Source organism: Nannospalax galili, unplaced genomic scaffold (assembly GCF_000622305.1).
Source record: "Nannospalax galili isolate Female #2095 unplaced genomic scaffold, S.galili_v1.0 scaffold879, whole genome shotgun sequence".
In the NCBI taxonomy this organism is placed as follows: domain Eukaryota; kingdom Metazoa; phylum Chordata; class Mammalia; order Rodentia; family Spalacidae; genus Nannospalax; species Nannospalax galili.
Window position 1 is genome coordinate 4,108,379 of NW_008346261.1, and position 12,886 is coordinate 4,121,264.

General features: G+C 46.4%; 1 protein-coding gene across 2 annotated transcripts in view; it reads left to right on the forward strand.

Annotated features, from left to right (window-relative positions):
- Ccdc182 (coiled-coil domain containing 182) overlaps positions 1 to 12,521 on the forward strand; it is a 71,344-nt gene extending 58,823 nt beyond the window's left edge. The window contains exons 2-3 of one of the 2 annotated variants that reach the window (XM_029568121.1): positions 6,529 to 6,611; positions 12,023 to 12,521. In XM_029568121.1, coding sequence (XP_029423981.1) covers positions 12,032 to 12,427 — 396 coding nt within the window. In that variant the 5' untranslated portion in view covers positions 6,529 to 6,611; positions 12,023 to 12,031 and the 3' untranslated portion in view covers positions 12,428 to 12,521. Of the gene's footprint in view, positions 1 to 6,528; positions 6,612 to 11,968 lie in introns of those variants that run through there. The other variant, XM_008842717.2, reaches the window with a different exon arrangement.
- The last annotated feature ends 365 nt before the right edge of the window (positions 12,522 to 12,886 follow it).

Consider the following 12,886-nt stretch of genomic DNA (forward strand, 5'->3'; position numbering starts at 1 on the left):
ACAGCTGGCCTGGTACTTGCTATGTAGACCAGGCTAGCCTTGATCTCACAGAGATCCACCTGCCTCTGCCTTCCAAGTGCTGGGATTAAAGGCCTGCGCCATTACATCCAGGCTGTAGTTTATTTTTTAATAAATTATTGTTCATGATGTGATGCCCAGTGGATAATTATTTCATAGTGTGTCCCTCTGGGAAGAAGAAAATTCAAGAGCACATCTGAAATGCTGAACATTCTGGGAGAAAATTTTCAAAAGGGAGGTGCAATGAGGGATATTTATTACTCATTACTCTGTGTGTGTGTGTTTACATCCAGGCTGTAGTTTATTTTTTAATAAATTATTGTTCATGATGTGATGCCCAGTGGATAATTATTTCATAGTGTGTCCCTCTGGGAAGAAGAAAATTCAAGAGCACATCTGAAATGCTGAACATTCTGGGAGAAAATTTTCAAAAGGGAGGTGCAATGAGGGATATTTATTACTCATTACTCTGTGTGTGTGTGTGTGCGTGTGTGTGTGTGTGTGTGTGTGTGTGTGTGTGTGTGCGCCCCATGTGTTTGCATGTGGAGGTCAAAGGGCGATGTCAGGTGTCTTCCCCTATTGTTCTTCACCTTATTTTTTGAGACAGGGTCTCTCTGAACGTGAAGTGTACCATTTTGGCTAGGCTGACTGACCAGTAAACTCTCAGGATCCACCTACTCCCTCCGCCAAATGCTGGGGTTACGGGTATGGGTGGCCATGCCTGGCTTTTATGTGGGTACTGGGTGTTTGAAGTTAGGTCCTCTTGCTTTCTCAGCAAGCACTTTTACCCTGAGTTATCTTCCCAGCCCCTATTGTTAGATGCCTCCTGCACATAAAGTTTCTCATTCATTTTCAACCTTTGGACTCTCTCTCTTTCTCTCTCTCTCTCTCTCTCTCTCTCTCTCTCTCTGGATTTTTGAGACAGGATTACACTATGTAGCCCTGGCTGTCCTAGAACTCACTATGTAGACCAGGCTGGCCTTGAACTCAGAGAGATCAACCCACCCTCTGCCTAAGTGCTGGGATTAAAGGCACTTGCCCAGCCTTAAAGACTTATTTTCTTTTTTATTTGTGTGTATGTTCTCCAAATACCTGCTGTTGAGGCCAGAAGAGGGCATTTGATTCCCTGGAACTGGAGTTACAGGCAGTTGTGAGCTGCCCAACATAGATGATGGGAGTCAACCTTGGGTCCTCTGGAAGAGCAGCAAGCATTCTTAACTGTGGAACCGTCTCATTAGCTGCCTTTGGACTGTTAGAGGTGCTGTGAATATTTCACACATTAAGAAACAGGGCTGCCCTGAATAGGAAAGGCCACTCAAGGGTACTTCCCTTGGGAAGGTGGGGCAGGGGCTGCCTGGGTCTCCTCTCTTCCCATTTCAGGTGGGCTGACAAGTGAACCTTTGTGAAGAGGGAAAACATCCACCCAAAGCTTCTGAACCAGGAGCTTTGAACTTGACCTTTTCTCTCCCTCCTTAGCTACTAGTTTGAACAAGTTTGTTTCCTGCCTGGCCCAGGCCTGACTGCAAAGAACCAACTCCATCTCTCCTCCTTTGCCACATGAAGGACAGAGGCCAGGCAATCTGGCATAAGCATTTGACTCCTACAAGAGTACCCCAGGACAAATCTAGGGAGGAAGGAAAAGAGACCAGAAAGTGACAAGACAGACTGCTTTATTTATCAAGCAATAAATGAAACAAGTTGACCCAGGTTATGTTTAATAGTCCCATTTAGAAATTTTTGCTCTTTCCAAGAAGCGTCAGGTGTCCGCAAGCTCAATTATTTTTTAACTTTAGCAGTGATCATAATCTTCCTACTAGGCTTGGGGTTCAACCAAACTCTGGGGGAGTTCCCAGTATTGAGTCTCACCTGCATCTCTTCCTCTGAATCCTCTTGCCCTGATGTTAGTGGGGTCCACATCAATCTTGTCTCCTTTTGGCTTCATGGAAGGGTAAACCAAGAGATTCTCAAACTTTGGGGCACATTAAAATCATCTTGGGAGAGAGTTAAAAATCATTGTTCAAGTCTAGGTCTCATTCTCAAGGAAATAATTCAGGAGATCTTCGTAGTTTTAACACTCTCTGATTGAACCCTGTTCTAGTTTTCTTCTCCACAACTGTGATAAAAACACTGACCAGAACCAACTTGGGGGGAGGAAAAGGCTTTACCTTCAGCTTACAGTCCATCATGGAGGGAAACCAGTGCAGGGGCTGAAGCACAGACCACGGAGAAATGCTGTTTTCTGGCTTGTTTCCCTGGTCTGTGCTCAGTCTGCTTTCTTTTACAACACAGAACTACCTGCCCAAGAGTAGCACCACCCACATCACTCCCACATCACTCAATAATCAAGAAAATGCCTCACAGACATGGCCATAGGCCTGTCCAATGGAGGCAATTCCTCAGTTGAGGCTCCCCTCAATCCAAGTGTGTCAAGTTCACAACTGAAGCTAGCCAGCACAAACCCCGAGCCTAGTAGGTCCTAGGATCTTTGAATTCCACCCTTTGCTGCTAGAAGGCATAGACTAATTCAGAGTCCCCTGTTACAGGTGATTGTTTTCACCCTCCAGTCAACCCTTTTAGAACTTTTATCCCAGCCTATGTGCTGGACTTTAGAGCCTGTTGACACAATAGATTATAAATTTCCATAGGACAGAAGACCCATTTGAACATTCAATAGATCGACGAGTGAATGAATGAATGGGTGAATGAGGAAGCTGTACTTTTTTGTTTTTGAGACAGGGTTTCATGTAGTCCAGGCTGGCCTTGAATTTTCTATGTAGCAAAGGATGACCTTGAACTTTTGAATTTCCTGCTTCCACCCTCTGTACTCTTTAAAAATACTTTGTTTATTTATTTATTATTATTGGCAGAGTCTCCCTAGTCCCAGCCCACCTGGAACTTACTATATAGACCAGGCTGGCCTCTATCTCACAGAGATCTACCTGCCTCTGCCTCCTGAGGGCTGAGATTAAAGGCATGTACCACCACACCCAGCATTTTATTATTTTTATTTTATGTGCATTAGCATATTGCCTACCTGTATGTAAGTGCACCCATGTCATGCAATACCAGGGGAGGTTAGAAGACAGCATCAGATTCCCTGGAACTGGAGTTAACAAATGGTTGTTAGCTGCCATGTGGGTGCTGGGAATCGAACCAGGGTCCTCTGCAAGAGCAGCCAATGCCTTTAACCATTGAACCATCTCTCCAGCCCCACCTTCTGTACTCTTGAATGATACAAAGATACTTTCTGGCCACTAGAGACCCTCAAACCAACTCTTAAAAGAGACAAGTGCTGAAGCCGAGAAACCTCCAGCTTCATGAAAGATCCTGCAGGACTGGTGGTGAGACTGGCCATAAGTGGGAGTCAGGCAACGTTCCTCACCAAGATGCTAGAAGGCTCTACCCTTCTCCCTGGCCCTGGGCCCCAGGCTTCTATGGAAGCTGGGCTTGTCCAGCGGTGCTGGGTAACTTTCCTCCATTCAGGCTCATTACTCATCATTAGGAGTCCTGGTGTCTGGAGTTTTCCAGGTGATCAAAGCTGCTCTGTCTAGAGCAACCAGCAGGCCCTGGTGTCTGTCACCGCTCATCTCCTGCCTTGCCAGGCAGACAATTGAGTAACCCAGGAAGAGGGGGATTTGGTTTTTAAGCTCATATAATTCAGCCTGACACCTGAACATGCAAGTGGGCTGTTCTGGCTCTGGCTTGGGAGGCTGCACCCAGCTGGAGGGGTACAGACGGCAGGAACCGCTGTGGCTTTCTTTGCCGCAGTTTAGTTTGTGGAGTCAGTTTGGAGCTGGTGGGCACGCCTCCTCCTTGCTCCCATGGGGAGGAGCTGGGAGTAGGCAGGGGAAGCCACAGCTGACTTGGCATTTGGTACCTCTTGCCTTCTCCTACAGTTCCACAAGAAACTTGTTCAAATAATACCCATGTCTATTGCTCTTCCAGACCCAGCACTCCTAAGGGGGTTCTTTCTCTGTTTTTTGTCTTCAGTCTGTGATGGGGCTCAGGATCCAACTTGCTCCCCTGGCCACAGATCCCTCCATACTCCCACAGGCCACATTATTGCATATAAAACCTGCCACAGGCAGAATGCAAGTCAGCACAGCTCTAGATAGTTCTGTGCATTCTGACTTTTCAGTACTGACCATGGATTCCTTCACTGACAAAGAAACAGATTTAAATGATGCTTAAAGCAATGTATACATGTAGCATTTCTTGATTAAGAAAGAAGTTTGTGTGATCTAAAACAATTTTTTCTGATTTCGTACAAACCTTTTGTAAAAAAGTTTGCTCCTCCTTGCTCTAGGCTCCATCACTCTTCTTCAGCACAGGGAGCAGTCCAAACTAAGAGTCTGCCTGGAAAGATGCTAGTCTGGGAAACAGAGGTGACTTAGCTAGAAGATTTTATCGACTAAGAAGGCTGAAGCAAGAAATTGCAAATTGAAGGCCTTTCTGAACTACAGAATAAGTTCAAGACCCACCTGAATTTTTCAGTGAGACCCTGTTTTAAAATAAAAAAAGTTAAGAACCTAGTCGGGGGCCAGGGGCAGGGGGAAGGTTCACTTGGCAAAGTGCTTGCCTTGCAAACAGGAAGACATGAGTTTAATCCCCAGAACATACATAAAAAAGCAGAACATGGCAGTGTGGGCTTGTAATCTCAGTGCTAGGGAGGCAGAGGCAGGCAGATTGCTGGGGCTTGCTGGTCAGCCAGCTTAGTTTACTTGGTGAGCCCCAGGCCAGTGAGAGACGCTGCCTCAGAAAACAAGATGGAAGGTTCCTGAAGAATGACACCAGAGGTTGTTCTGTGGCCTCCACACGTGTATGCACAGGTGCAAAGCACCCATCTACTCCTGAACACACACACACACACACACACACACACACACACACACACACGAGTAAAGGGCTGGGGATATAACTCAGCGGTAGAACACCTGCTTAATAAATGCAAGGCCCTGAATTTAATCTCTAGTTCTGCATTTTTAAGGTTTATATCAACATCAGGTATCAGCTTCATAACAGTCTAAGAAAATTAGTACTGGGGCTGGAGAGATGGCTTAGCAGTTAAGAACACTGGCTGCTCTTGTAGAGAACCAAGGTTTGGTTCCCAGCACCCACATGGCAGCTAACCATCCATAATTCCAGTTCCAAGGAATCCAATACCCTCTTCCAGCCTCCACAGGCATTGCATAACATGGGTGCACTTACATTTGTGTAGGCACAACACTCATACACATAAATAAAAACAAATAAAAATTTAGTTAAAAAGAAATTAACATTGAAAGTGGGGATAGAATATTCCAACCCCTAAGACTGGCAGCTGGCATAATGTCACACCCTTCCCAGTATGCTCTTGGGGAACTTGCTATGGCTCTCTTTTAAGTTTTCTTGCTTCAGGTAAGTTCTGTACCCCAGAGTGAGTGGATGGGGGCTCTCAGACATCACTCCAGCCTTCAGTGGGGCTTCTCCTCCCTGCCTGGAGAAGGGCCAGCTCCAAGCTGGGCTGGGCTGGCCTGCTCTGCTCCTGTCCAAGACAGGCTCCTGTCTTCAGAGCCAACTCCCACCAGCGTGTTTTACATATTTTAATTAAAGTGCCGCCCTGGGCTGGCAGGGCCTCTGATAGATGGCTGCAATCCGAGGTGCAGGGTTGCAGTGGTGCAAAACTTGGCATCCGAGGATGCATTCCTGCTCTAGAGAATGCTTTGGCTCCCACCTCTGGAGGCAGCTTTGCTCCAATCCGTGAGGAGAGGCAAGCAGCAGGCAACAGACATGGGCAGGCGCCAGGCACATCCAGAGACAGGAGAAGAGTTAGGGTAGGAATGTGCCATGGATGGGTTCTGAGGACCAGCTGGCTGTGGGCTATGGATGAGTCCAATTCTTGCAGACACACAGCCCTGTGGACACTCCTTAGCAATGTCGAATTATGACAAATGGCATGGCTAAAAGTTGCTGGGTGGCAGCTGCCGCATCTCAGAGGGAAGCAGGTATTTTTAGCACTGTGCCTTGGGCTCTGGTGCTGGGTTAATTAATCATGGTGAACAGCACCAAGTTTTGTTCTTCATCCTCGTTCCTACCCCCTTCACTGTCTTGTTCCCATTCCCCAGCCTGGAATATCAGCTGTAGAGCTGGAAATAGTCCAGAGCTGCAGCAGCCCCTCATGGCCTTCACACACACAGCACGGGGCATGAGGCATCTTCCGCTCCTCCTTGGCTGGTCCTGTAGCCTTTCTTCTTGCCTCCTTCTCCTGCTGTTTCTTTCCTCCAGCCACACAGCATGGTCCAGGTCTCCTCTGGTTCCTCCAGTTCGATCCTGCTGTCCCCTTGATGTTCCTTCTTCAACATTATCCCCAATGCATCCTGTCTTACCCAATGCATCACTTCACACACAGACTGCCAACCTACCTCTCTACCCCAGCCCAAGAGCTTCCTATTGGCTTGGCCTCTCCTTTAGGGACCCAGTGCCAGCCCTTGGTCTTACGTGTTTATTACTTGTATTACTCTTTCTTTCCAGTCAAATGCTGGTTGTCTGAGAAGAGGATCTTTTGTGCCTTGTTCTCTTTCTTGAACACCTGTTGCCAGCTCAGCAGACACAGGGTAAGCACTCAATGGATGCTGCTAAGGGAACGGATGGATGGATGGATAGATGGATGGATGATAACTAGGTGGATAGATGGGTGGATGGATGAGTGGATGATTAGGTAGATGGATGAGTGGACAAGCAGATGGATAGATAGGTTGATGGATGGGTGGGCGGAAGGCTGGCTGGAAAACCCTTTTTGGAACATGTAAGAAGAGGCTGGTTGTGTAATAGCTTCACTCAGGCCAGTGTAGCTACCATGAGAGGCACAGGTCCAGGGGATTCTGGGAAAAGAGTGAATGGCCGGGACCAATAACTGTCCTCTGTCCTTAGAAATATCCATTTGTGTGTTTTTGGGGAGTGGGCTATGCTACTCGAATTCTGTTCTTTTCCCCGATCCTTTTTTCTCCTTGGGGATGAGGAGAGATAGACATGCTGTCTGAAAGGTGACATAAATAGTTCATCTGAGGATTAAGCCAGGTCCTTTCTTAAAATACACCCATGCTCTGTAGAAGATACAGCTGGCTGCTGGTCCTCTTTGTTTGCTTGAGTACAAAATCCCAGTTGGTTCGGCTATTGAGAGCCTGTGCCTTAGGGGGACTAGTCTGGCCCTGGCCCAGGAAGGAAACTGTGACTACATGAGCCAACTTTGGGCGCTCCAGCCCTCTAGCCCAGTACAGGGTAGAAACCGTTAGGAATGCCATTCTAACAGGGCACAAGAACTTCTAGCTTCTGAATTTTCCTTACTTGACAAAGGAATGACAGGAGAGGCAGGAGTGGGCTTCATGTCCTCTCTAATTCCTCAGAGGATCAGGGTTTACCCTATTCACCAAGGTGAAGCACATGGAGGAGGGGAGTCATGTGGTTTCCATTCGAGTTGGGGACAGATCTGGCAGGAATGGTTCTCAGACCCAGTGCCCAACTCAGGAACCATTAATACATGCTACCTGTGAGCCTCACCTCATCAGACAGAACCAGACTCTCAGAAGGTAGGGCCTGGGTCTCTGTGGAGTTGCCAGACCCCTTGTGCCCCCCACCCTGATCATCTTAAGACACAGGGAGTCTGTAATCAGCTGAAACAGACTGGGGCAGTGGACCCTCCTGACAATGGTGTTTAAGGTCACAGGGTTGTTAAAATTCCTTTCACTTGTAGCTGGGGAGATGGCTCAGTGGTTAAGAGCCCACTGGCTGCTCTTAGAGAGGACCTGGGTTTGATTCCCAGCACCTACATGACAGCTAACAACCATAGGATCTGACCCTCTCTTCTGGTCTCCTTAGGCATTGCATGGCACAAACATGCAGGCAATATATTCATAAACATAAAATAATAATAAAACACCCAGATTTTTATTTCTCTTAGTTTTGGAAGCCGGAAAGTCTGAAATCAAGGTTCAGTATGGTACACCTACATTCATGCAGACAAAACATTCATACATATAAAATAAAAATAAATTTAAATTCCTTTCTCTTGATATCTTGAAGGGAACAGATAGATCAGCAGTCTTAATCCCTCAGATATGTGGGAGGAAATGTGGTATGGAAGGCCAGGCCTGACTGTGAACACTCCCGGTGGAGGACACTCAGAACTTGCACGTCCAGTGTGAGTTATTGTCCTGCAGGCACCTGAGGCCACCAGGCTTGGTGACAGCACTCCCTGGCTCTCAGTTTCCTATAGATGGGGACTACTATATTGTCCTTTCTGTTTCTGAGAAACAAAGTGGAGAAAATGCTGTCCTGTGCTGACTTCTGTGACTTTTGTTGTCACAGCTTCGGTTGTGACTTCCACCGTTCCCTGTGGGAGACAAAGAGGCAGAGAATGAGAAAGGAAGACAGACGGAGTAAACGAGAGAAAGGGAAACAGGATGAGACTAGAGGACAGACACAGCCTCCCTCTTCCTTTCACTGGTTCAGGAAATACTTATGCACCCAACACACACACACACACACACACACACACACACACACACATATATTTTTCCTTTCTTTCCTGTCTTTTTTGAGACAAGGTCTTGCAGGCAATATATTCATAAACATAAAATAATAATAAAACACCCAGATTTTTATTTCTCTTAGTTTTGGAAGCCGGAAAGTCTGAAATCAAGGTTCAGTATGGTACACCTACATTCATGCAGACAAAACATTCATACATATAAAATAAAAATAAATTTAAATTCCTTTCTCTTGATATCTTGAAGGGAACAGATAGATCAGCAGTCTTAATCCCTCAGATATGTGGGAGGAAATGTGGTATGGAAGGCCAGGCCTGACTGTGAACACTCCCGGTGGAGGACACTCAGAACTTGCACGTCCAGTGTGAGTTATTGTCCTGCAGGCACCTGAGGCCACCAGGCTTGGTGACAGCACTCCCTGGCTCTCAGTTTCCTATAGATGGGGACTACTATATTGTCCTTTCTGTTTCTGAGAAACAAAGTGGAGAAAATGCTGTCCTGTGCTGACTTCTGTGACTTTTGTTGTCACAGCTTCGGTTGTGACTTCCACCGTTCCCTGTGGGAGACAAAGAGGCAGAGAATGAGAGAGGAAGACAGACGGAGTAAACGAGAGAAAGGGAAACAGGATGAGACTAGAGGACAGACACAGCCTCCCTCTTCCTTTCACTGGTTCAGGAAATACTTATGCACCCAACACACACACACACACACACACACACACACACACACACCCCTAATTAAATACACCACAGACCCCATGGTGTCTCTATAAGCTCCCAAACCCTACCCGCTCTTTGGTAGAATCCAGAGGCTGCAGTTTCTGTGAAAACCAGTAGGTGTCATCCTGTCAGCAGAAAAGCTAGGGGACCCCATATTTGTAGGTAGCCAGCCACCTACAAAATGAAATTCGATTTCATCTAGTTATCTGAGTGCCATTATGTGTGGGGCAGCAGGCAGGACACTTGAGGGTAAACAGGGTGAGAAATGCGTAATCTCTGCCTTCATGGAGTTTACTGTGCCTAAGGGACCTGGAAGAATTAGTCCTAAGTAACAGGAGGCAGAAGGCAGTAAGTAGACTATGCCAGGTCTTTGAGTATTGGAGTCTGCAGAGAAACCTCTCACAATGTAGTCAAGGGAGCAGGCTCAGAAAGGGTAAGCGACTGACCTGGGATCACACAGATAGTTCAGACTCTAGGGCTCCTGGCTCTTAGAAAAGTAGGTACTCTTTCTCTTTCTTTCTTTCCTTTCTTTCTTTCTTTCTTTCTTTCTTTCTTTCTTTCTTTCTTTCTTTCTTTCTTTCTTTCTTGTTTCTTTCTTTCTTTTTTCTTTCTTTCTTTCTTTGTCTTTCTTTCTCTCTCTTTTTCTTTCCTTCCTTTTTTCTTTTTTTGTCTTTTTGAGACAGGGTCTCCCTGCAGCCCCAGCTGGCCTGGAACTTACTATGTAGACCAGGCTGGCCTCAAATTCAGAGATATCCACCTGCCTCCACCTCCCAAGTGCTGGGATTAAAGGTATGTGCCACCATGCCCAACGTAGGTACTCTTTCTATCTAGCACTCTATCTCAGTAACTAGAGCCTCTTGTGATTCATAATTCCCCCTTCATCTATCCACAAACTTCCCTGCAATATGCCCCCTGTGATGACTAACATTAGATATTCAATATTAGATATTCAACTAATATTAGATATTCAGCCTGCATCTCAGAAAAGGCAGCAGCCCTCATTCTAGGCTCTGTGGTGCTTTGGAGGCAGCCTGTCCAGGCTCATGAGAGTTCATTTTGGTAGCTTGAAATTCTCCATGCTGGGAATATTTACACCATGGAAATTGGCAGCAACTACCATCAGAGCTTTATTTTTCTCTCACAGCACACCACAGCTCTCACAAAATTGGAGAAGGAAACTGAGGCTCAAGAAGATAAGGTGATCTATCGAGGAGACATGGTTATAGGTGGCAAAACTGGCACTTTAGTGCTGGTGGTTTGTGATGGAATGCTCAGAGATGTGAGATTCAATAGCCCTTGCAGCCACTCAGATGTGAAGGGGTCTAGCTTGATCCCAGGCAGCTTCCTCAGTTTTGTTCTGCAATGATAAAATAAAATACCAGAGGCTAGAAAATCTATAAAAACCAGAAATTTGTTTCCTTACAATTCTGGAAGCTGGGAAGTCCAAGGTCAAGGTGTTGGTGTCTGGTGACGGCCTTCGCACTGTGTTAGCCCATGTGAAAGGTAGTAGTGACAGAAAGACAAAATGGAGAGGAGAAACAAAAGGAGGGCAGATGGACCTTTTCATAATAAGGAACCCACTCCATAAATAACGGCATCCACCCAAGAATACTCTGCCTCTCAAAGCCTCTTAATACTGATAGGATGATACATCCTAAAATGAATTACGGAGGGGACAGACATTCAAACCATGGTACCAGGTTTCTTCCTGTTGGTGTGAATGTAGCTGCTATCCCAGGTAGGATAATTCATAGGACAGCAGCAGCAGCGCAGAAACCACCTTTGGTGAAGTGATAATCCATCCAGTTCTGGACACATTGGCTTCAAGGCTGGTTATTGGGGAGACATCTGTAGCCCAGAAGAAAAACTGGCAAGAGACTGCAATCTGCAAAGGCGGAGGTTCATTCTTGACTGAGCCAAATGTGGAATAGCTAGAAACATTTTCCTCTTATAATAATCAGATAAAAACATGAGATTCACCCTTCTATACGAGTTTCTCTTATTTGTTAACTTCAGATATGTTGGGGAACGTGTACTTGCTCACACATGTTCCCTGGTCCTAGAACCCAGTGAGCATCAGGAAGATTTTACTGAAGGAACATGAATGACTCATTTTTGTCCCACAGATACTTAATGAGCCACTTCCGTAGACCATTCTTCAAAAGTACATTTCTCACAACACAAAGATCATGTAGAATATAGACTCAGGATCAGATTACTCCTTGCATTTTTGAGCTGGAGGGATCAGGCATCTTCTCTTACAATGACCTTTTCTTATTGGTGATGTAATAAAGCCCAGACACACTCTAAGACCATCCTTCCATGCTCCTTGTAGGGGTTGGAGGCCACTCAGGTTTGGCAACCTGAGAGTCTGACCTGGTCTGCCGAGTCTTGGCCTATTTTCTTCCCTCTCTGGGACTTGATTTGCCCTGGGGTTAAAGGAGAGCTTGAGCTCTGGTTCTAGAAGGATAAAGAACTGATGAGAACCCACATCTCGGAAGACTTGGGAAGCACTGGTAGAACTGTAGGTTATCAACCAAGGAAGCTACAGTAATGCAAAGTAGTGAATGAGGGTTTTCCTCCTGATTGGCTGAAGGAGCCTTGATGTCACAATGCAGAGGGTCTGTCCACTCCAAATGATAGTGCTTCTAGCCAAAAATAACTGACTCCACTGGTCTTTGGCTTCCTCTCTGGTAGAAGGAGGTGATGGAAACCCTCTTTCAGGCAGGTTCCATTCTCATGAAGGTGAATACCTTACAGGGGAAGAAGATGGTGGAGAGCAGGCTCCACTCTGGAGACTTCTCCCTGGCCCAGTCATGGTATTTCTGCCTCCCTCCACCAGCAGACTTGGAGATCCTGCAGCAGAAGGTGGTCGCAGTGCAACGGGAGCTGGAGGACTTTAAGAAGGAGGCACTGAAGGCCATTCGTTATTTGGAGGATACCTTCTGTGAAATGAACAGTGTCCTGGCACAGCAAGAGGAGCAGGGGGCCCGAGTAAAGCGGTTGAGGGAGGAGGAGGACCGAGGCATTGTGCGCAACAAGGTGCTCACATTCCTCCTGCCTAGGGAGAAGCAGTTGCAGGAGCAGTGCCAGCGGCTGGAGAAGACGCTGCTCATCAGAGGCGGCCACCCATTGGCTGCCATCAGGAAGACCCAGGCTGACTGAGCGGCCTGTGCCGGCACTGGCGACCAACTGGAAGATAGTTTTTTAACAGGAGGACAAATGCTAAGTCCCCACTTCCTTCCCTTGCCCTATTTCTATTGCTTTCCTGCTACCAAAATAACATCTTGCAGAGAAGCAAAAATACCTTAAGTATGGTTTAATGATGGAGTTCCATTTTTTCAGCCTTACCAAGGAAGGAGGCCCCAGACACTAGTCAGACACCTGTGACCTTCACCACGAACTGTTTCCTGTCTGTAATGGTAACATTGTTTGGATGTACAGCATTTTTCTTGTATATTCTTAAACTAGTTGTGTTGAATAGATTTATCTTTCTTTTAATGACTCCAGGCTCTCATGATTTGTCACTTAACACACGGTCTACTGAGACTTGTTAATGTGTGGTCTATATGGTCTATATGGGGTCTATGTGAGACCTGTTAATGTGTGGTGGTCTATATGGTC